The sequence below is a fragment of the Zootoca vivipara genome, chromosome 6, assembly GCF_965207765.1.
Source record: "Zootoca vivipara chromosome 6, rZooViv2.hap1.1, whole genome shotgun sequence".
Classification (NCBI taxonomy): Eukaryota; Metazoa; Chordata; class Lepidosauria; order Squamata; family Lacertidae; genus Zootoca; species Zootoca vivipara.
The window spans coordinates 49,862,634-49,885,285 of NC_142589.1; the positions used below are offsets into that span (position 1 = coordinate 49,862,634).

Genomic DNA, 22,652 nt, shown 5'->3' on the forward strand with positions numbered 1-22,652 from the left:
CATGCATCAGTTTCCTCCCAGGTATTAGTTCCCAGGTTTTTCTCAGGTTCTCTTCTAGGCTCAGCACAGGCTATGGGAAATCATGAAATGATGGGTGGGTATGTCACCTGCTTAAGACATGTGCAGGGAAAGCAGCACAGGCTAATCCGCTGTTGCTATTTTGACTGGTTTTTAATTGGTGTGATTTTATCTTGATATTATTTGACTACCTGTCAGAAATTGAAGTGTTGTTACCTTTCACATCTCTCAGGATGATATATAATCTTACAATATACTGAATCAGACCCATGGATCCACCTGACTCCATACTGTCTGCACTGACTGGTAGTCATGCTCCATGATTTCACACAGGGGTATTCCTTGGTTTTTTGAGACTGGATGTGATGGCTGTTAATGAAGGCAGAGGTGAAGGTCTTGCCCTTGATTATCTATTTTCTGTATGCAAAAATTTATCTGTACTGACAGAAGGCACACACTAAATGCCTTATTGATTAATATTCAAGCCATGATCCTGTGATTACCTTAAATCAGTCAAAAAATAATTAAAATTTTGTAATTCCAGTCCTCAATAACAGTTCAATATTGATTCACCTGAATGTTTTACTTCTGTTTCTTTTACCAAACAACAACATGATCACTTTCAGGATGTTTTTACATATACTATGTGTATATGTAACTACCTAGACTATATTTTATATAGAAAGTCAGGGCAGAATGTCGGAAATAAATACAAGTATGAGCTCTACCAAAATGTTGCAGTGTACCCTTAGTGCTTGTTTGGTGTACAGTGCAACGTTCCTCTTCCAGGCATTAAGTTTTGTTGCTCTATTATTTTTTTCCTTGTCTTTATGCCTTCAGTATTCTGAAGCTCCCAGGGTTGATTGTTGTTATTTAAAGTCTTTTTAAGTTGCATGCTTGCATACTTTTTTTATTTTCTGGTGGCCCAGTTTTACCTATAAAGCAATTGGCACTTGACCATCCAAGTTTGTTCTTTGAGAGTATGATGTGCATTGAATGACATTTTGGTTGGCTGTATTGAGAGAAATGTTAAATTAACAAAAATATTAAATTAAATTAACAGATGCAACTTTCCCTAGCATATAAAGATTCAGAAGTGTAAAAAACTTCATCTATGTCTATCTGCATACAGCTGTTAACAGCTCAGGAGCTCTCCTTGGAAGCAAAGGAATGACCCTGCCTATAATGCACATTCACACCCACACCCCAGTTTAGAAGAGGGCATTAAGATGAATCCCTCCTCTGAAAGAGTACTATGTGTGCCTCATTTCAAACAGTCAAGGGCAGATTTGATGCTTTTCTCTTTTGGCCATTGCCTCCATTGTTAGGAGGCTGACCCAGATCTTTTGTCTCCAAACTTGAGTGTGCTATGGCTGCAGAAGTAATGGAGGAAGTTATGTAAGCTAATACATAATACAGTGGTACCTCGGTTTAAGTACACAATTGGTTCCGGAAGTCTGTACTTAACCTGAAGCGTACTTAACCTGGAGCGACTTTCCCATTGAAAGTAATGGGAAGTGGATTAATCCGTTCGAGACGGGTCCGTGGAGTACTCAACCTGAAGCGTACTTAACCCAAAGTATGAGTGTAATTGTTTCTGGAAGTCCGTACTTAACCTGAAGCGTACTTAACCTGAAGCGAACTTTCCCATTGAAAGTAATGGAAAGTGGATTAATCCATTCCAGATGGGTCCGCGGAGTACTTAAACTGAAAGTACTCAAACCGAAGCGTATTTAAACCAAGGTATGACTGTACATAATGCAAGACAAGGCCAGCTGCCCAGCATTGCTGCTTTTTGCCCTCTGACACCTCTTGGAGCTGCTGAACCTCTGGAGCAGCCTGGCTATCTGGCAGTGGGATTTGGGAGCTCTTTCCAGAGCTATGTGCCTGGTCCAAACACAAGTAGTACCTAGCATTAGCAGCAGAGACTTTAAGGGAACCCTGCAATGCCAACTTATTTTGAACAGCTGGTGCCAATAATATGCGGTGTAGCGGTGCTATCCTAAAGTTGTTGATCATATAACTATTTCTTAGATAGATATTTCTTAATCTGTCATTACATTAGCTGTTTATTTCTCATATGTAGTTGACCCCTTTTTGCTCTCCATTCTCTGCTCCTTTCACAAACCAACCAGCTGTTGGGTGGAGGGAGGGAGGGAGATAATATTTATTTTTAGTTGCCCACAGAACAACTTGGGTATTTTTCACTTTGCAGAATCATAGGTTCTGTCTTCTGTGTGTTCTTCTTTCTTCTTGCTTATGGTGACAGGAATTCAGACTGCTGTGAGTGAAGAGCTCCTCCACCTGGGGCACAGAGGCAGTGTGGTATTTATCTCTTCTCCATGCTTGTGTGGTCATTGTGTGCATCCCACTTGCCAAACTTCTTCAGGGAGTTTTGGGCAGCAAGAAGTGGTGATGTGGCATTTCTGTCTTCTCTGTCTTACTATGCCATCTCCCCAAGATGCGTACTTACGTCGCTGTGCTTGGAAAGCTGTTTCTCTGTGCTTTTCTGTAAGATCGGAGGCCATTATTTCCATGTGCGAATGAATAATGCTTTCTTAAAATATGAAACAACCCAGGCTTCACTCAGACATACTCATTTTTGTTAGGTAAAGATGGGAAGGTACAGTAGCTGTGCTTGTCCATTAAAATAATTCCAAAATCAAAACATTAGGATAACAATTTTTATTATGTCCCAACTAAAAAGTCACAAAGCGGTAATCATATTTTTACATTCTGCAGAGCTAGATATTTAGTAAAAGGAAAAAAGCTATTTGGGGGAGGGCGGGGAGAGAGAAAAACATTATGTCCTAGGGCATGTGGAAAAAGTTGTGAAGCCTGAATTTTGTAACAGTTCATTTGAAGTACAGTCTTACCTTGGATCCCAAACGCCCTGGACGTTTTGGCTCTCAAACGCCGCAAACCTGGAAGTGCTTGTTCCAGTTTGCGAACGTTCTTTTGCAACCCAAATGTCTGATGGGGCTTCTGTGGCTTCTGATTGGCTGCAGGAGCTTCCTGTAGCCAATCAGAAGCTGCGATTTGGTTTTCGAAAGTTTTGGAAGTCAAACGGACTTCCGGAATGGATTCTGTTTGACTTCCAAGTACGACCATACATGAATGGCTATGCAGACTTTGACTACCGGTACAGTCCTAACTAACTGCTTATCTGGGAGTAATCTCTATTGTACTTAGTAGGGCTTACTTTTGAGTAGACACGCATAGGGTTGCACAACATTAGGTGACTACTAGGGGCAAAGCAGATTTCAAATTTCCCCGCGGGCTGTAAGGACAAAGAGAGGACAATTCTCCATTTGAGAATATAAATTTGGACCCACCTTTTGGCAACTGCTGAGGGTAAATATCTAACATGCAAGGTAATTTTTCTTTGACTTCAGCAGCATCACAGCATTCTTTTCTTTGAGCAACATGCTAATGTTGGGCTTTGTTGGCTGTTGGCTCTGCCCAGAGTTTTGGTGGGAGAAATATCTCGTGGCCTGCGCACACCCACCAACAATCCTTCCTGCAATAGTGCTTGACGGGTGCATTTCATCTTGCATCAGAAGATCTTGCTTTGCAGTTTGTACTGTTCACGGCCCTTCATGGTGTAGCACTCCGCTTCATCACATGCTAATCTTCCCCTCATCTCATCCCTGCTGGCACCTGCTCTGCTTGATAATAATTTCCTGCTTTGTGGCAGAGGGAAGATTCTTCAGTGGGAAACGGCCCAGCTTGCCGGGGGCACGTCAGCTTCCCATGGTACAGAAGTTGGTGGACTCTTTGGCCCAGCTACAAGAGGAAAAGTTGCAGCTGCAGCAAGAGTTGTTGTTGCTGCAGGAAAAGCTTTCTGCGCAAGAGAGCAGCCAACTCAGTCAGACTGTACATCTGCAGAACCAGGTAAGTTGTCATTCAGGCTCCTTGTAGCAGGACAACATGCATCTCTGCTAGCTATTTTTCTGGGAGCAGCTTGTGGAATCCTTGCTTCATCCTGGATGGCATTCTAGATTAGTCGTCCCATCCCAGGATTTGTCTCAGGAAAGTAATTGTGTCATTATAGGACCTGCCCCCCCCCCAAAATAATACTTGGAGAGACCATGCTGTTTGCTTGTGATACTTTTTTCTGCAAAAGCATTACTGGTGTGTAGTACTTATTTGAATTCCCTAGTAAGAAACTTTAGAATTGACCTTTAAGAGCACTTCACAATCTGCTCAGTATTTTGTTGTTGTTTAGTCGTTTAGTCGTGTCCGACTCTTCGTGACCCCATGGACCATAGCACGCCAGGCACTCCTGTCTTGCACTGCCTCCTGCAGTTTGGTCAAACTCATGTTCGTAGCTTCGAGAACACTGTCCAACCATCTTGTCCTCTGTCGTCCCCTTCTCCTAGTGCCCTCAATCTTTCCCAACATCAGGGTCTTTTCCAAGGATTCTTCTCTTCTCATGAGGTGGCCAAAGTATTGGAGCCTCAGCTTCACGATCTGTCCTTCCAGGGAGCACTCAGGGCTGATTTCCTTAAGAATGGATAGGTTTGATCTTCTAGCAGTCCATGGGCTCAGTATTTTACCATCCTGTATAAGTTCATGCCATCCACAAATTTGGATACTTGCAGTTTTAGAACAAGAATAAGAAGGATTAATCTTACCCTACCCCACTAAAAAGTAAACACCAAAACAGGCCAGAATCTTTCCACATCACAATTAAATTAAGATCCTTAAACAGTGACAAGTAATGTTTCCGCCCAGTGAGCTGACGGTGTTGGCTACAGGAGAGTTTTTCTGGGGAAAGCATTCCACAATTGGGGAGTCACCACTGAAAATGCCTTTTGAACTTGTTTTTTCAAAAAAAGACCCTTAGCACCCACTTTTTCAGTGTGGTTTTAAATAACCCTTTCTCTTTCCCTCACTCTCTCTTTTGGTGTGGTTTAAAGCTAACCTGCAAACTGTTTTGTACTGTTTCTGCTATGGAAAAATATTGGATTTATTCTTAATTATTCTATTATTTTAAATAAGCCACCTGTATAATTTTATTGATGGTTAGTCTTATAAATTTAAGAAACTTAATTGTCTAGTACATCTCTGTTTTCCTTCCAACGTGGAAGTGATGTGTATTTAAAGCTACCTTTCTGTGTTGGTAGACAGAAAGTCTGAAGGACCAACTCCTGGAGCAAGCACAGGAAATGAACAGGCTCCATTCCGTGTTGGTGAGCTACATAAGCTTCTTTGCACTGCTAACATCTCTGAAAAACTTTCTTCCATAATACATGTCTCATGAAAACATTTACATGTAGGCTAAACTATAAACAGAGGAAGTAACTGCTGTAGAACTCCTTTCTGAGTAGGAATGCATGTTAGGGCAACAATACGTATGTGTGTGTGTGTGTGTGTGTGTGTGTGTGTGTGTGTGTATACAGCAGGGGTCCCCAAACTACGGCCCCCGGGCCGGATGCGGCCCAATCGGCCTTCCAATCCGGCCCGCGACGACCCCCGCCGCCCGCTGCCGCCGCCCGCTCTCACGGCGCGCGGCGCAGCGACGATCTAAAAAATCGGCAAAAAATCGCCGAAAATCCTTTGTGCGCATGCGTATGGGCCTCTCCTGACCCGGAAGAGGTCATTTCTGGTGCACTTCCGGGTCAGGGGAGGCCCATACGCATGCGCACAAGCAATTTTCGGCGATTTTTTTTCCGCCCGTGTGCGTGTGCGCATGCGCACGGGCGCGCACTCCCCCGCCCTCCGGCCCGCTGCGCGCGCACTCCCCTGCCCTCCGGCCCACCGCGCGGGCGGCGCGGCGGGCACCGGCCCGCCGCACGGTAAGTCTGGGGACCCCTGGTATACAGCTTTGGATTTCTTTACTCCAATGAGGGCATGGTGCTCATGTATGTGACTAAAATTGTTCTGAATGAGGAACCAGGCTTTTGCAGTTACCGGTATATGTGAAGCAAAAGCCTGAAGGTGGCATAGCACAGGGTTACAAGTTTTGCAGGTTAAATGTGGTGAATTTGACCCACATTGACCTCCATTTTTCCTGAGGTCTCCCCAAAAAAGCATTGCAAGCAGCCTGTTTGCTGGTGGTTGTGGAAATTCAACATGCTCCTGTAAACAGCTGAGTTCATCACACTTTGCTTGTTGATTTGGCTTAGGCAGGAACTACTGTAGATTCTTCCACTCTTGAGTTACTTTGCTGAAATCCCCCTCCTTCCCATTGGAAAGGTTAATCCTGTTATCATGCAGATTTTCCCTTAGTGTTTATAATCCTCGCATTTTTTTTGTTTGTTGTTGTTGTTGTTGTTGTTGAACAAACCCTTCCCTTAACCTCGCTGAGGACTTAGCTGTAAATTGGTCCATCTCACCCGAGGAGATGACACCTATTCCCAGTAGTGATATGCTCCCCATCATAAAGATAGGACTTGTTTCTGTGCAAATTCAGTTATTTCTTCCTGATAAGTATTTCTTCTTGATGCTGGGCGTGGGGGTGGGGGAAGCGCAGGGTCACTCCATTTGGAAACACCTGTGGGAGAAGTGTAAGCTTAGAGACCCTGCCTGGTATCTCCTTTTCTGAAGGAAAAAAAGAGCTGAAGAGTTGCCCATAAACAGCAGGAACCTAAATGCACCCAGCATTGAAAAACACATGCAGGATGTTTACAAGAGACCCATGTTATTAGGACTCATAGAAAAATCTTACAAAACAAGTTATTGGGCCAGGAATTTATATCAGCTGATAAAGTTAAGAAAAGAGGGGTAGTCATCTATGTAAAGGAAAAATATAATCCTAAATTGCTGTTTAAAGATGAAATAGGGAGATATATCGCAGTGGAAATATCTTTGCAAGGCGAAAAATGTTTGATACTTGGAATTTACGCACCAAATGAAGCTAAATCAGATTTTTTTAAGAATATACATACTGCGTTGTTGGAGTATTTGGATTATAAGATTATAATGATGGGAGATTTTAATGGGGCTGTATCAACTATGATGGATAGAACTCAAAGACAAAAAATATCTAATGACGGTAAGCTTCCAAAAACATTTTTCGATCTGGTGGAGAGTTTGGACTTAGTAGATGTTTGGAGGCTAAGAAATCCATTGGAAAAAGAGTTCACCTTTTTCTCGGACTCGCAAAAGTCAGGAAGTAGATTGGATTACATTTGGATTACCAAGGACTTATGTCCAAAAGTGACAAAAAGCGAGATATGCCCCAGAACCTACTCAGACCACAACGCAGTTTTGATGGAGCTGAAACAGTATCTGCAGGGCTCTTTTAGATGGAGAATGAATGACTCTTTATTGAGAAATGAACAGATAATTAATAAGGCCCAGAAGATGTTGAAAGATTATTTCGAATTAAATTTGAATAAAGGGCAGAATATTACAGTGGTGTGGGACGCCAGCAAAGCAGTAATGAGAGGATTTTTGATCCAACAGAATACAATTTGGAAGAAGAAGAGAAATGAAAAGAAGGAAAACATTTTGGATAAATTGAAAGAAAAAGAAAAAAAATTGAGAGATAATCCGAAAAGTCAGGAAGTCCAAAAAGAAATAAAAGCTTTGCAGGTGCAGTATTCCCAAATAATAAACGAGGAAATAGAATGGAAAATTAGAAGAATGAAGCAAAGATCCTTCGAATCGGCTAATAAATGTGGGAAATTGTTGGCCTGGCAGTTGAAAAGAAGACAAAAAGAGAATACAGTTATTATGATTATGGATGAAGGAAAATCTATTGAGAACCCTGCAGAGATAAGGAAATGTTTTACAAAATATTACAAACAGCTATATAAAAGGGAAAAAGAAGATTTAGATGGGATAGAGAAATTTATAAAAGAATATGGACTGCAGAAAATTCCAGTACAACAAAAGAACCTACTGAATGGACTGATTACAAGACAAGAGATTGAAATGGCAATTCAGGAATTGAAAAGCGACAAAGCCCCAGGACCGGACGGACTTACCTCCAAATATTACAAAACATTAAAAAACTGGTTGATACAACCATTAATGGAGGTAGCAAATGAGATTTTAGGGGGGGGGCAGGGCACCAGAGACTTGGAAAGAAGCCTTTGTCTCTCTGATACCAAAACCGGATGTGGATAAGACTCAGGTTAAGAATTATAGACCAATCTCCTTATTAAAAAATGGAGGTTGGCAAAAATTTTGTTAATGGGCTTAATGGTATTTATTCTGAGCAAAGAGCGAAGATTATTGTAAATAATGTGGTATCAGAAGAGATAAGAATTGAGAAAGGAACAAGACAAGGGTGCCCACTCTCCCCCCTGTTATTTATTTCTGTCCTAGAGGTTTTGCTGAATATGATAAGGAGCGATGAAGGTGTCAAAGGGATTACAGTGGGTTCGAAACAATATAAGTTAAAGGCCTTTGCAGATGATTTAGTATTGACTTTGCAGAATCCCGAACAGAGTGCAGTGAGAGCACAGCAGATAATTCAAGAATTTGGCAGTGTGGAGGGTTTTAAGCTGAATAAAGGGAAAACTAAAGTATTGGATAAAAATTTGACACTACAAGAGAGACAGAATATAGAGGAATGCACAGGATTGAAGTGTGTAAAAAAGGTGAAATATCTAGGAGTTAATATGACGTCAAAAAATTTGAACTTGTATAAAGATGAGATATAAGGATTTGCTGGAAAGGAAAACTCCTAGGTGGATTTCACCACTTGAGGCAAAGAAACCTAAAAGGACAAATATGGATGAGAATCGGTTAAAATACAAAGACATTTTGATGGAAGTGGGAAACCACTTTAAGATAAGACCATATGAACAATTGAAAGATAGGTTGAGCGACTGGTTTCAGTATATGCAGATAAATGAAGTATTCAAGCTAGATAAAAAATTAGGATTCCAATCAGAAAAATCGAAATTAGAGACGGAGTTATTAGAGACAGACCACAAGAATTTGTCCAGAATGTATAATTTGTTGCTAGAATGGCATTTGAAAGACGAGCAAACAAAATCAGTTATGATTGAATGGGCCAAGGATCTGGGTCATAATGTGATGATGTCGGAGTGGGAAAAACTGTGGAAGAAGGGTATGAAATTTACGGCTTGTACGGTGTTAAAGGAAAATTTGATGAAAATGATGTATAGATGGTATCTGACGCCGGTCAAGTTAGCTAAAATGTACCACAAAAGCGACAATAAATGTTGGAAATGCAAGCAGGATGTTGGCTCATTCTACCATATGTGGTGGACATGCCCTAAGATAAAAGGCTTCTGGGAAATGATTTATAATGAATTGAAAAAGATGTTTAAAAACACATTTTTGAAAAAACCGGAAGCCTTTTTGCTTGGAATAATTGGGGAAGAAATTCCCAAGGACGATGTTAATCTGTTCATGTATGCCACCACAGCTGCTAGGATTTTAATAGCAAAATATTGGAAAAAAGAGGAATTGCCTTCGAAGCAGGAATGGCAAATGAAAATGATGGACTACATGGAATTGGCAGAATTGACAGGAAGACTCCGGGACCAGACAAATGACAAAGTTTTTAAAGACTGGAAGAAATTTAAAATGTATATAGGGAATGTATTTGATAACTAGAGTTGGAATATCCAGGAAAATAAAGAGGTTAAGGCATTAGGGAAATAATAGAAGATTAAAAGTTTGAAATTAGGGTAGATGATATGAAGATGAATTACTTTTGAAGTTTCTAAAGGGATTACATGATGGGTAAGAAAGATGATTTAGAAACTGCTATAGAAGTTTATAAAAATGAAAATCAGATAGTAGGGAATTGGGGAAGCCGGAAGACAATGTTTATTAAAATGGATGAGAAATGATATATTTTTCTGTTATATGTTGTTTGATTTTTGTATTTTTGTATTTTGTATTTTGATGTTTTTTGTATTTTGTATGTTTTGTTGATAAAAGATTAATAAAAAATATATTAAAAAAAAAAGAGTAAGCAACTAAGCGAAATAAAGCCATGGAACGCTTAAAAAAGAAAAAAGAAAAACACATGCAGGAAATAATATGTAATAAGTACACTACAGATACTGTATGTTAATAATTGTATAACAAAAGCAACAGTCCACACAGTGCAAAATGCCAAGTGCACAAATTATAAGGGTGTTACCAGCACTGGTGGGTGTGAAGGAAAATGGCAATTAACTCACCTACAGACAGTACTGCTAGATCAATTCAGCTAAATTTATTGAGAGTTTGCAAACAAAGTGTAGCCGGTGAGTCATTTTTCTGGGAACATAGGGAGATGCCTTATGCCACAACAGCCCGTTGGTTTATCTAGCTCAGTGTTTCTCAACCTTTTTTGGGCCACGGCACACTTGTTCCGTGAAAAAAATCACGAGGCACACCACCATTTAAAAAGTTAAAAAAATTAACTCTGTGCCGCCCTATATTATAATTATGACTGTAAGAAACACTTGCCAAATATTGCTTTCCGTCGGGTTAGTGTTGTGTATTGGCGGCCGCCAGGCTCGTTTGCACTGAGCTTTGGGAAAGAGGAGGAGAAATATTGCTTTCCGGCGGGTCAGTGCTGTTTATTGGCGGCCGCCAGGCACGTGACAATGCAAATCGCCCTTCTCGTCACCGCACGTCACGGCACACCAGCCAGCGTCTCGCGGCACACTAGTGTGCCGCGGAACAGCGGTTGAGAAACGCTGATCTAGCTCAGTGCTGTCCCCACAGACTGGCCATGGCTTTCTGCAAGAAAAGCATGTGCTTTGTCTCTGAGCCATATTCCTTCCTCTGACTGGGACCCTCTAGAAGTCTCCTGGTGTCTTCAAAAGATAGTGTTCCTGCATCTAATAGTCTAGATCAGGCATGTCAAACCTGCGGCCCTCCAGATGTTTTGGACTACAATTCCCATCTTCCCCAACCACTGGTCCTGCTAGCTAGGGATCATGGGAGTTGTAGGCCAAAACATCTGGAGGGCCGCAGGTTTGACATGCCTGGTCTAGATACTTACTAATTTGACTGCACCCAAGCAGAAAAAAGAGGCAACAAAAATATAATTAAACCAATTAGATCTAAGAGTGAATGTGGGGTGTTATCTGCACATCCAATCAGATCTCATAGTAAGCATTCCTTCTCTCACTTTATCAATGAAAATGTTTTTTTGAATTTATTTATACAGTCATACCAATTAAGTACGCTTCGGTTTGAGTACTTTCAGTTTAAGTACTCCGTAGACCCGTCTGGAACGGATTAATCAACTTTCCATTACTTTCAATGGGAAAGTTCGCTTCAGGTTAAGTACGCTTCAGGTTAATTATACTCATACTTCGGGTTAAGTACGCTTCAGGTTGAGTACTCCGTGGACCCGTCTGGAACGGATTAATCCACTTTCCATTATTTCAATGGGAAAGTTTGCTTCAGGTTAAGTACATACTTTCGGAACCAATTATGTACTTAAACCGAGGTACCACTGTACAGGTGACAGTGCTTCTGTAGCTGGTAAATTATTAGAGGGGGAATGATCCACTCATATATATATCGCCTGTTTGTTCTGCTCAAACAAACGGCATGTTTTTGAACATAAGATACCTTTGGGAGTTGGTGGGGGTGGAAACATTTTTTAAAATAAATAAATAAATTCCACTGTTAATTTTTTCAATGGAAAACTTTCAAGCTTTTCTTGTGATTTCCCTCAGGTTCAGTAGGTGACTTGGTAGGTAAAGTAGTAAGTGCATAGGTTCCTCTAACACCTTGCCTGCATAGGTTCTTCTAACACCTTGCCTGCCTCCTATGTCCTTTTTAGGGTGGCACAGATCTGGAGAAGCACCGGGACCTTTTGGTTGCAGAAAATGTGCGTCTGAAACAAGAGATGAAGATGTGTGAGGCACAACTGCAGGAGCTCAAGAAGAAGCATCCTGTGAAATGCGTGAACTGCGAGCACAGCCAGGTAAAAAGAGTTGCTTCTTTCTGCTGGGGTGGGGCTGCAGGCTGCTCAGCTCAGCTGCAGTCATGTTCATTATATGGCATATTCATTCCTCCCTGTTTACTACTCAGGAGAATGTGAAGTTGCAGGAAAAGCTGGCCCAACTAAAGCAAGAAGCAGAAGAGGTGAAAGGGCGCCTGTCAGAGCTGGACCTAGAAGTGGAGCAGAAAACCAATCGCCTGGCTGAGGTGGAGCTCCGGCTGAAAGACTCCCTAGCAGAGAAGGCAGAGGAGGAGGAACGGCTCAGCCGCAGACTGAGGGATAGCCAGGAAACAATAGCCAGCCTCAAAGCCCAGCCTCAGCAGATTAAGGTGAGGCAGAATAGCTTGCTGTGAAGGCTTTAGTCCAGGGGTCCCCAAACTTACCCGGCTTCGGGCCGGTTCCTCCGGCGCCGATCGTGTGGTGGGCCGGGGGAACACGTTCCCATACGCGCACACACTCGCTTTTTCTGGTGTGGCGCGGCACCGGAAATGGCTTCTGCGCAGGCACAGACATCATTTCCGGTGCACTTCTGGGTCAGCGCGGCACCAGAAATAGCTTGTGTGCATGCGTATGGGAGCGCGTCCCCCCGCCCTACGGCCCGCGCGTGCACACAAGCTATTTCTTTCACCGCGCCGACCCGGAGATGGGCAACTGCACCGCGGTGTGCCAGTAAGAGCGGGCGGTGGGGGTTGTCGGGGGCCGCACAATTGGCTCGCGTGGGCCACATCCGGCCCTGGGCCGTAGTTTGGGAACCCCTGCTTTAGTCCATGAGTTTCCTCAAAGTGAAACTGCTTGAAGATTTCATCATTCCCCAGAAGAGCTTCAGTCAGAGATCCAGAGTATCTCTTATTTTCATACGGAGTTGTAGAGTTGGAAAAGACCCTAAAGTTCATCTATAATTAACGGTATCCGTGTCTCACTTCTGTAGCTGTGTTTCTTGCTTTTCCTCCCCCAGTATGTAATCAAGACCGTGGAAGTCGAGTCCTCAAAGACCAAGCAGGCCCTCTGTGAAGCCCAGTCCCGGAACCAGTACTTGCAAGACCAAGTTGGGATGCAGAGACAGGTGCTGAAAGAGATGGAACAGCAGCTGCAGAGCTCTCAGAAGGCAGCAGTGCAGCTCAAAGCTCAGGTGAGCACTTTCTGAGTGTGGAAAAAGAGAAACAGAGCTCAGGCAACTTGTTCAAAATGATGCAGGTGGAAAGAACAGGAAGTGCTAAGGATGCTTCTTCATTTGTTGGTGTTTTCTTCTCTGCTTTTGGTCCCTTGCAAGAGACTTATGCATTCTTTAGCTTCTAGGTCCCCCTCTTGCTGTACTTCTGCAGCAGTATCCTCTTCCTCCTCTCTAGGCTCTCTACCTGCTGCTCCAGGGCCCTATTTCCAGTTCTCTCTCTCAAGCTTCACTGGTGTGCCCAGGGAGGATCGTTTGCAACCTGTCCCTGGGTCTTAATGCCTTCCTGTCGGCAGCAGAAGGGACTTTTTTGATGGATGTTAGAGGAGGGATGGGGGAGAAATTCCATTAAGTTTCCATTTAAAGGCAAACCTACCACATGCATGCTTTCTGAAACCATACTTGAACTGAAACAGCTGTCCTTTGAAATTCACAATTCTCAGATTTTAGTACGGTTCTCTAGCCAAATAATGTGTTCAAAAATTCATATACCGTACTAGGATAATGTTTGCACACAAATGCATATAACTGTGAAAATAACATACAAATATAATTTTATTAGGGGAAATTGCACACAAAAATGTGTGTCATAAGAAGAAATTCAGGTTAAGATGCTGTTCATAAGATTTTTTTATTTTTTTAAACTGCAAACCCATGTAGAAATGTGGGTAACTGAACATAAGATTGGAAAAATGAGAAACAGAGAGGAAGTGATTGGAGAGATTTGCCTGCTCTAGAGGAGAGGGAAAGTGGTATCCTGGCCTATTCACCCTGACAGGTTCCTTTGCTGTGTTTCCTAGGTTACGTTGTATGAGTCTGAGTTGGAGCGGGCCCACGAGGAGATGCTGGAGGAGATGCAGAATATGGAGGAGGACAAGAATCGAGCCATTGAAGAAGCATTTGCTCGAGCCCAGGTAGAAATGAAAGCTGTCCACGAGAACCTGGCAGGTGAGTATCTTCAAGCTGGCCAAACATTTCTCTCAAGGGCTTGGTTTGGCTTTTGAAGAAGCAGCTGCCTTTCAGTTCAAAGATCATTTGAGCCAGCGTCTGCCTTATGGTGGTTTTGTTTAAGGAGGAGAAATGGTTTTTGCAAATGAAAATGGGAAAATGTATGAGTCTGTAGCGTTGCCTAAATGAACATTTATTCATCTCCGTAGGAGTGAGGACAAATCTCCTGACTCTCCAGCCAGCTCTTCGAACCCTTACAAATGATTACAATAGCCTGAAGCGACAGGTCAGAGAATTTCCTGTTCTCCTCCAAGAAGCCCTACAGAGTGCCAAGGCTGAGGTCAGTCCGGCAGCAAGATTGTCCCACTTCCAAATCTCAGGGCTGATTCCCACCCTCTAAATGGTGTGGTGCTGCACCTTCCCTGTTGTTTGTAAAGTTCCTTTTTAATTATGAGTGGCTCAGTTGAGATGAGGAGATCTGGATGAGATGAGGAGTAAGATTCTCCACCTCGCAGTGTGACATATTCCCCCTAATTCTTTTGTCCTCTCTTGAAAGATTGGCCAAGCCATTGAAGAGGTGAACAGTACAAATCAGGAGCTCCTGAGGAAATACCGCAGAGAACTGCAGCTCCGGAAGAAATGTCACAATGAACTTGTGCGGTTGAAAGGTTTGTGGGTCCCTATGTATGGGTTCCTTGAGGCATGGCATAGATGCCACTTGACGGCTGAGGCTATCTGATAGGAAGCTGAGGTGGTGTTCCCAGCTTGAGAGTTGGGGGAGCCTTTGCAGTGGAAATATCTTCCTATCTCTTATGCAAGGGATGTTCATTGTGGCTCAGGTGGTTTTGCTGATGGCTGTCTGGTAGACAGTGTGGATTTGCACACATTCTGCTTCACCAAAAACAATGTTCTGAACCTTGGCCTGCCCCTAAATGCCATTTGGAAAGATGGTTCTTTTGGAATATAGCTTAGTGGTTGAGATAACCATCAGCCACTGTGATTCTCTGTGGGGTGGCCTAGGAGCCTAGAAGCCAGCTGTTCTCAGATTTATAAAGCTATAATTTCCCTTTAAGGCAATATCCGTGTGTTTGGCCGTGTTCGGCCAGTATGTAAAGAGGATGGCGATGGGCCAGAAGCTGCCAGTGCGGTGACATTTGACCCTGATGATGATGCCATCTTGCATCTGATGCACAGAGGGAAGCTGGTATCATTTGAACTTGACAAGGTTTTCCCTCCTGAAGCAACACAGGAAGATGTAAGTATAGTCACAGTGTCCTCCTATTAAGTTAGCAAGAATGTCTGTTGGGTGAGAGAAGCAGGAACGTAGCTTGAAGGGAAACGTCTCATTTGTTGAGTTACTTAACTAGGTAGGAATGTGTTTACCAGCAGGCAAATTAGACATGTTGCTGTTGCTGTAGTATCTCATCTTCCTCCTTTATATGTAAAGAGGTTGTGATTCATTTAGTTTGGATTTAGTAGTTTCATGGATATGTATGAGCCTGATGGCAGCAGAGTAAAGTACTCTGCCAATGCCTTACGCAAACTTTGTTTTAAAGGTCTTCCGGGAAGTTCAAGCCCTGATCACATCCTGCATTGATGGTTACAATGTTTGCATTTTCGCCTATGGCCAGACAGGTGCTGGCAAGACATACACAATGGAGGTGAGCTGCTTTTCAGTTGCTTTTTAAATGATTTGCTGATTCTGCAGTTTCCATAGCCCTGTTGTGGGGTTGTTCAGCTAGTGCTAAATGCCTGTTTGGAGGGGGGGACTGAATACAAAGCCCATATTTACATGTCTATGAATGTGTTTCCAAGTTCAGTTCAGGATGGTGGTTCTGACCTTTTAAAGGCATCCTAGGCATCCTTGGACCCACATAACTTGGGAAGCACCTTCTCCCTTATGAACGTCCCCAGTTATTCACACCACCCTAGGAGGTCTTACCCCATAGGATATTCATTTGGCTAGTCCCTAAAATGTGGCCCTGCAGCTGCTCAATGCTCTTCCAGAGGTTTTCAGGCTGCATCGTTGTGCAATTTTAGGTTACAAAAGAAAATACTCCTTCCTGCTCTTACTCGTTACAGGGGTGGAGTATACAGGAAAGGGTTACCTCTTCTTTTGGAAGGCTGTGTCAAAACTAGGAGTAAATAAATCTGGTTACCTGTGGTTAACTGGAAAAGGAGGGAACCTTCTCACAAGTCTTGATTCCTCCTTCACTGGAAGAGCAGGGTTAATCCTTTGCTCTCACCTGCTGTGCCTCAAGGGGTAGGAGTGGTCCAATTTCCTTTCGTTCTTTTGAAAATATCAGTTGCTATTTAGGCTTTCTGGCTGCTGTTTGGGACAGACTGTGTTGTGTAGTGTTTCCATGTTTGCTGAGGGGGGGTTGTGGTATTCAAAATACTACCTTTTAGCCTTTATAAGGTTTTATTATTTTTGCATTTTTACAGAAAAACTGTGTGTCCCCCACTACTGGGGATGGCAGGGAGATGGATAGAGGGAAGGGAAATTGATGACTGTACTGCAGAGTGAGTCAGTGATGGTGTGCTGGATTGCCTGACATTAGCGTGTGTGTGTGTGTTCACACGCGTGCGCACACACACACTTTCTGGTGTTCCTTTCTTCTTAAGTAATGTTAAGGAACATGATGTCCTCCCTTCCATTTTCCTCACCAGGGAACTCCCGAAAACCCAGGAATCAACCAGCGGGCACTGCAGCTTCTCTTCTCAGAAGTGCAGGCAAAAGCTTCCGACTGGAACTACCAGATCACTGTCAGTGTGGCTGAGATCTACAACGAAGCCCTCAGGTAACCGCAGGATGCCAAAGACCTCTAGTCTCTAGATTCAAAACCCTAGGGTTTGGAATGTCCCAGAAAACAATTTCAGTGGCAGAACAGCTTGTGCTTTCTGCAGGAGAAGCGGCCCCACCCCATATAACAAGGGAATGCTTCATGAAAGTCCAACCTTCTGGCTCCAGTGGTGTTGATGGATGTGCCGATAGGCAGCTTTAATATGCCTATTCAGATGCTCTGGAAACTAGCTCTGGTGTTGAAGCAAGTTTCAGAACTGAACCCTGAGACAGAATTAGCTCTTGCAGTGGCAACTCTGCAAGCTCTGAAAACCCTGTTTTCAGAATTTAGTTCCTCTTGGGTAGCTGCGCTCTTGGCCAAGGCAGTTCATTGTGACTTGTTAGAATTTGTTCAGCTAAAATTTTTTCTTTGGCTGAGGAATACTTGTTCCATGGTTCTTCCCTCTATTAGCTGTTCTCTGCCTCTGTTCAAAGCACTTAGAATGGTGTTGGTATTGGACACTCAGGTTGAAGAACACTGTCCTCCTGCAATTTGTAACTTGGGGAGGATGAAACCGCTCTTTGGGCAAGGGACCTGATCCTGCTGCAAGAAAACCAATGTGGGGGTTTTCTTTTAGCAATCAAATATTAGGTGTCTATTTATTACTGTTTCTTCGGCAACCGTCTCCCACCTACTGCATCCCTAACCCATCTTTCTGTGCTGAAAAAGTGTCCTTTTGGAGCACATAGCCTTACAAAGATCTTGCTTGCCTCTCTCAGAGACCTGCTTGGAAAGGAGCCCCAGGAGAAGTTGGATATCAAACTGTGCCCGGATGGTAGTGGACAGCTCTATGTGCCAGGCCTGACAGAGTTCCCTGTGCACTGTGTAGAAGACATCAACCAGGTTAGAAAACGGGCAAGGAAGCTTCACTTTGAATAGCAAGTCAACCACCCCCCAGTCTAGGTCCAGGCAAGGGAAGTTCAGAAAGGCTCACTTCTGTAAATGAGATTTACAGGAAGAATAAATGAAGAATTTTAATGAGTATTTTATGACACAAGTACTAGAAATTGCTTTGATTTATATGATTATATAAAAATGTGATATGGGCAGTATTGTGCATGTTGCACTGTGCTGAGTTTACTGTGCAGCCTGCATCTTTTTTCCTGTTTCTTGGGCTTTGAGTTTTCAGCTGTTTTCATGTGTAGCAAATCTTAAGGACTTCCACTGACCATGTGGTGCCAGGGAATTTCTGCAAAGGCACTCTGCTGCTCAGGCAACCTGCTGCCCTCTGAATGGGTGCCAAGTGCCTGGGATGATGGTCAGAGAGGGAGGCCTATGTGAGAACTGGCTGCTGAAGGCAGGTGTGGCTTGACAGTCTCTCTCTCTCTGTGCACTTATTCTAGGTCTTTGAATTTGGTCATATCAACCGAGTGACTGAAAGCACCTACTTGAACGAGCACAGCTCCCGATCTCATGCCCTCCTGATTATCACAGTGAGGGGAATTGATTACAGTACAGGGATACGAACCACAGGTTGGTAGGAATTTCCTCCTAATTGTTGTCAACCATGAAGGAAACATGGTCTCCTAACCTGGGTCATAAGTGAATCATGTAGGAAACAGATCACTGAGGAATGTCAATGAGTTTTGTAGATGATAATGACAATGTAGCTCAGGCCAGTTGATACTTGAGACAAAATCCAGGAGAGGTCCATGCAGTAAGCCACCAGGTTTAATTGAGCAGAATAAATTGTAAGAAACATTATTGAGCATCACTTTGCCTGGTAGCCAGGGGTTGTTCCTTTGCATTGTGTTTGCCACCATTGTGGACGAACCAGTAGCTGAACCCTTGGGTTCTCGATCACCAGTTTCTACATACAGCCAAGCTCTTTGGTTTCTTGGTGAACTTAGAAGGGTGCTTGATCATCAGTGGCTCTGGCTATTGTTTGCTGAGACCCAAAGTCTTGTTGAATACTAATAGCTCAGTCCTAAACATATTTATTAGCAAGTATGTATGCTTATGCTCAGGATTGCAGTTCAAGTGTGCCTGACTTCTTTCCTCCTAGGGAAGCTGAATTTGGTCGATCTGGCAGGATCTGAGCGTGTGGGGAGGTCTGGTGCAGAGGGGAGCAGGCTGCGTGAGGCCCAGTACATCAACAAATCGCTCTCAGCTTTAGGAGATGTGATCTATGCCCTGCGTTCCCGCCAGGGCCATGTGCCATTCCGCAACTCCAAGCTGACCTACCTGCTTCAAGACTCTCTCAGTGGTGACAGCAAGACCCTCATGATGGTCCAGGTGGGTGCTTCCATAAGAGCTATAATGGGGGGGGAGGCTTTCAAGTGACACATAATTGCATATTCAGTGTATTTGGTGCAGTGTGATGTGCCTATTTTCCTTGAGAACTTTGCCATTCCTGGGTGTTTTCTTTTGCTATATTTTTATTTTCAATAATATCTAGATACAGAATAATAAAAACATACTCAGCAGTCCATATGCTTGTTATTTCAAAGTCAGTAACGGTTATTGCAAAAGATTGACAAATGCAATACATCAAGTAACAATAGAACAAATAACTATTTCCAGCCCCCACCCCAAATAAAATTCTTTCTTGTTAGCAATCTACACAGAGTGTATTATCCAGAATAACACTTTAGCAAAAAGGCCATTCCTGTTTTGACTGCCATGTGCAGTTGTGCTTGTAACAACTGGTGTAAGTCCCCTGCCTGCACTGTTTGGATATTTTAAAAAAAGTTTTTTATGTGCTTGGCTGTGTAATCCCAGCTCTGGAGCATCCCCCACCCCCACCCTTATTTAAGCAAGAAAGAAAAACCCAGCATAGCCCAAAATTGCAAAGGGCAGCAAGACTCCCTCTGTTTCTCTCCCTGCTTTCCATCTCATGCACCTTTGGGGAAAGGGGACAAACAGCAGATATATAAGTGGGAGGCATCAGCAGGAGCTTAACACTTCCCCCTCAGTTCTTTCAGCTTCAGATGCGGATAATCATGAATGCTACCTTTTCCCTCCCTGGTCAGGTCTCTCCTGTGGAGAAGAATACAAGTGAGACACTCTGTTCCCTCAAGTTTGCTGAGAGGGTTCGCTCTGTTGAACTGGGCTGTGGCTCTCGGAGGACAGAATTGGGCTCCTGGACAAGTCAGGAGCACTTAGAGGTAACTAGCCCTCATTGGTTTCATCCTGCTTTCTTATGCAGGAGTGCATCTTTGGGCTTATTCTTGCTTCATACTTTGCCCACATGGAAGTGCTTTTGGTATAATTTGGACACCAGACAGGTGGTGGTTGGGTGATCTAGTATAAAGACTAACCCACAAGGCCTTTTCCACTTCAGATTTCTGATTTCTTAGGTAAACAAGAAATAGATCTGAGGGGAAATCAGCCAAAACCACAGATCCTAGCTAGGGCTTGCTAATCAGAAGGTTGGCGGTTCAAATCCCTGTGACGGGGTGAGCTCCTGTTGCTCGGTCCCAGCTCCTGCCAACCTAGCAGTTCGAAAGCACATCAAAGTGCAAGTAGATAAATAGGTACCACTACAGTGGGAAGGTAAACGGTGTTTCCATGTGCTGCTCTGCTTCGCCAGAAGCGGCTTTGTCATGCTGGCCACATGACCTGGAAGCTGTACGCCGGCTCCCTCGGCCAATAATGCGAGATGAGCGCCGCAACCCCAGAGTCGGTCACGACTGGACCTAATGGTCAGGGGTCCCTTTACCTTTACTTTTAGTTTGGTAAGTTTGTTGTATTCTCTTACGACTTTTTATGTTATATTGAGGGCTGGCCCACCCATGAGGCAAGGTGAAGTAACCGCATCAGGCAGTAGGATCCACAGGGGCAAATCCCAGTGATCTTCCTTACCCCCTTGTTCCTGACGTAGATCTTCCCTTGCCCCTTCTTCCCTGGTGCCATTTGGGGTCTACCTCAGGTGCCAAAATGTATTGGGTGGGCCCTGGTTATATTGGCTTAACATCAAATTCAGTTATTGTGTATGTTACTACTATGGAAATTCCAATTTCGGTGTTTTACAACTTCTATTTTGGAAGTTTGATGTTTGCTGTACATAGTGCTAAAATCACACACCCACACACCACAAACCTCCACAAAGTTAACATAAAATGTTGCAAACTCCTGTGGCTCTTCTTCTTCTAGGCAGACTCATCATCAGTCACAGCACAGCCCTGCATCCGAAGTCAGTCTTCTCCTCGGACTCGGCGAGCGAGTTCACTCCGGGCAAGACTCCAGACGTCAGGTAAGACTTGCATAGAAGCTGGCTCTTCCTTTTGCACCTCAGGGCACTCTGGCTCTCCCAGAGATTCTGAGACACAGTGATGCTCTCTGGGTTTTCATGTAGAGTTGAGCCGAATTCCACAACTGGGGCCTCTGGTCACTCAGAGTGTCTCTGCGTGTGCATTTGCCTAACTATTTCAAAACTATTTTGAAGATGAGGCCTGCAGCAGAGCAAGCCCTCTCCTCACTGCTGCTGTGTAATCATCCAAGGGTAGGAGGAAGGAAGGAGAAGCATGATAGAGGTATCAGGAAGGGTGCAGTAGACAGGAGGCTGACGTCTCATCTACCATATGATGTCAGACACACAAATAGGCATTGAGACGTCCCTCAAGGAAGCAGATCAGACAACCTTCCTGGTCCAGCCACCCCTCCATTCGGTATATACTGTAGGTAGGGGTGGCAGTAGAGAGTGGGATTGATTTGGCCAGGATGGATGCCGGGTGCTTAGAAAATCTTCTGGCTGCTCATGTTCATGAGTAGTGGCTTTCTGCTCTTCCCAGTGCAAATCAGGTCACAATGGGAGGGGAGGGATGGGTGCATAGAACGTCGTGTATTCCAGAAGAAACACAGTGTAGGGAGCCCTCTAGACAACATTCATCTCCATGCACCTTTGCTTTGAGATCAGCTATCCTCATTTACAATTAGAACAGAGATAGTACTTTTGCCTCCAACCTCAAATCCATCATTTGTCAGGCACACTCCATGTTCACAAACTTTTCTAGAAAGTTCAAGGATTAGAATTGCTCTTGTTGGATCAAATCAAAGGTTCCAGCAGCCATGGTGGACAGCCAGATGCTGTGAGTAAACTCATCAAGACATGATGGTGTCACCCAGCACCAAGAAGCTAATTGTTCATTAATGCAGTACACACCCGGCTGCTTTTCTCTTAATTTATAAGTGTGGGGATGCAAAACAAACCTGTTGTCCCATTTGATTTCAGCCTGGAATTAAGAGAAGCTCTGTCTGCCTCCAGGTGAGTGTGGACAGGTGCTGGGTGCTGGAGATTAAGCTGCTTAGCAAGGTGAAGGGCTCTGCTTTGGCCAGGGAGGCAGGGAATGGGCACAACATCTCCTGTTTTCTTGGGGTCAGGGCTTGTAGTTAATGGCATTTTCACATCTGCAGAATCTGGAAAGTGGCGCTGAACCTTGAGAACTTAAGTTTCCATCTTTTACTTCTTAAAGCATGGTTTGATTGCTTGTAACCATGGAGGTGCATTCAAGGGATGGAGCCTGTGGGCATTGTATGATAACTCTTCTTTGATCTAATCGTATACTGTACTTAAAGTGCCTGCATAACTGCCTGCTCCTTCATAGATTCCTTTTCTGCTTCACATCTCAAATCAGATCTCCAAATCTGTCAACAGAGATGGCTTTCTGCCCTACCCCTGACCAGCTTCTCCTTTCTGTTGCTTTAAGAAAGTGCTCCATATTCTGAAACTTTTCCTGTGCAAGAATCACCAATGCAGTAACCATAACTTGAAGGATCATTTGCCATTAGATTATAGAACACAATTTGTAAATTCTTTTAGTTTTGGATTTTTTAATGTATAGATTTTCAA

At 43.6% G+C, this 22,652-nt stretch overlaps 1 protein-coding gene across 23 annotated transcripts in view; it reads left to right on the forward strand.

The window, feature by feature from the left end:
* Positions 1–22,652, forward strand: part of KIFC3 (kinesin family member C3) — a 49,322-nt gene that overhangs the window by 18,925 nt on the left and 7,745 nt on the right. For 13 of the 23 annotated variants that reach the window (XR_015950559.1, XM_088672106.1, XM_035118667.3 and 10 more), the window contains 16 exons: positions 3,716–3,912; positions 5,148–5,213; positions 11,741–11,884; positions 11,992–12,231; positions 12,858–13,031; positions 13,871–14,018; positions 14,228–14,358; positions 14,575–14,686; positions 15,092–15,273; positions 15,575–15,679; positions 16,689–16,819; positions 17,581–17,704; positions 18,205–18,334; positions 18,867–19,096; positions 19,834–19,968; positions 20,957–21,056. Coding sequence is in view for 22 of the 23 variants with exons in the window: in XM_088672106.1 (XP_088528232.1) it covers positions 3,716–3,912; positions 5,148–5,213; positions 11,741–11,884; positions 11,992–12,231; positions 12,858–13,031; positions 13,871–14,018; positions 14,228–14,358; positions 14,575–14,686; positions 15,092–15,273; positions 15,575–15,679; positions 16,689–16,819; positions 17,581–17,704; positions 18,205–18,334; positions 18,867–19,096; positions 19,834–19,968; positions 20,957–21,056 (2,349 nt within the window). In the remaining variant the exon portion in view is untranslated. Of the gene's footprint in view, positions 1–2,287; positions 2,344–3,715; positions 3,913–5,147; positions 5,214–11,740; positions 11,885–11,991; positions 12,232–12,857; positions 13,032–13,870; positions 14,019–14,227; positions 14,359–14,574; positions 14,687–15,091; positions 15,274–15,574; positions 15,680–16,688; positions 16,820–17,580; positions 17,705–18,204; positions 18,335–18,866; positions 19,097–19,833; positions 19,969–20,956; positions 21,057–22,034; positions 22,068–22,652 lie in introns of those variants that run through there. The other 10 variants (XM_088672112.1, XM_088672113.1, XM_088672115.1 and 7 more) reach the window with 5 other exon arrangements.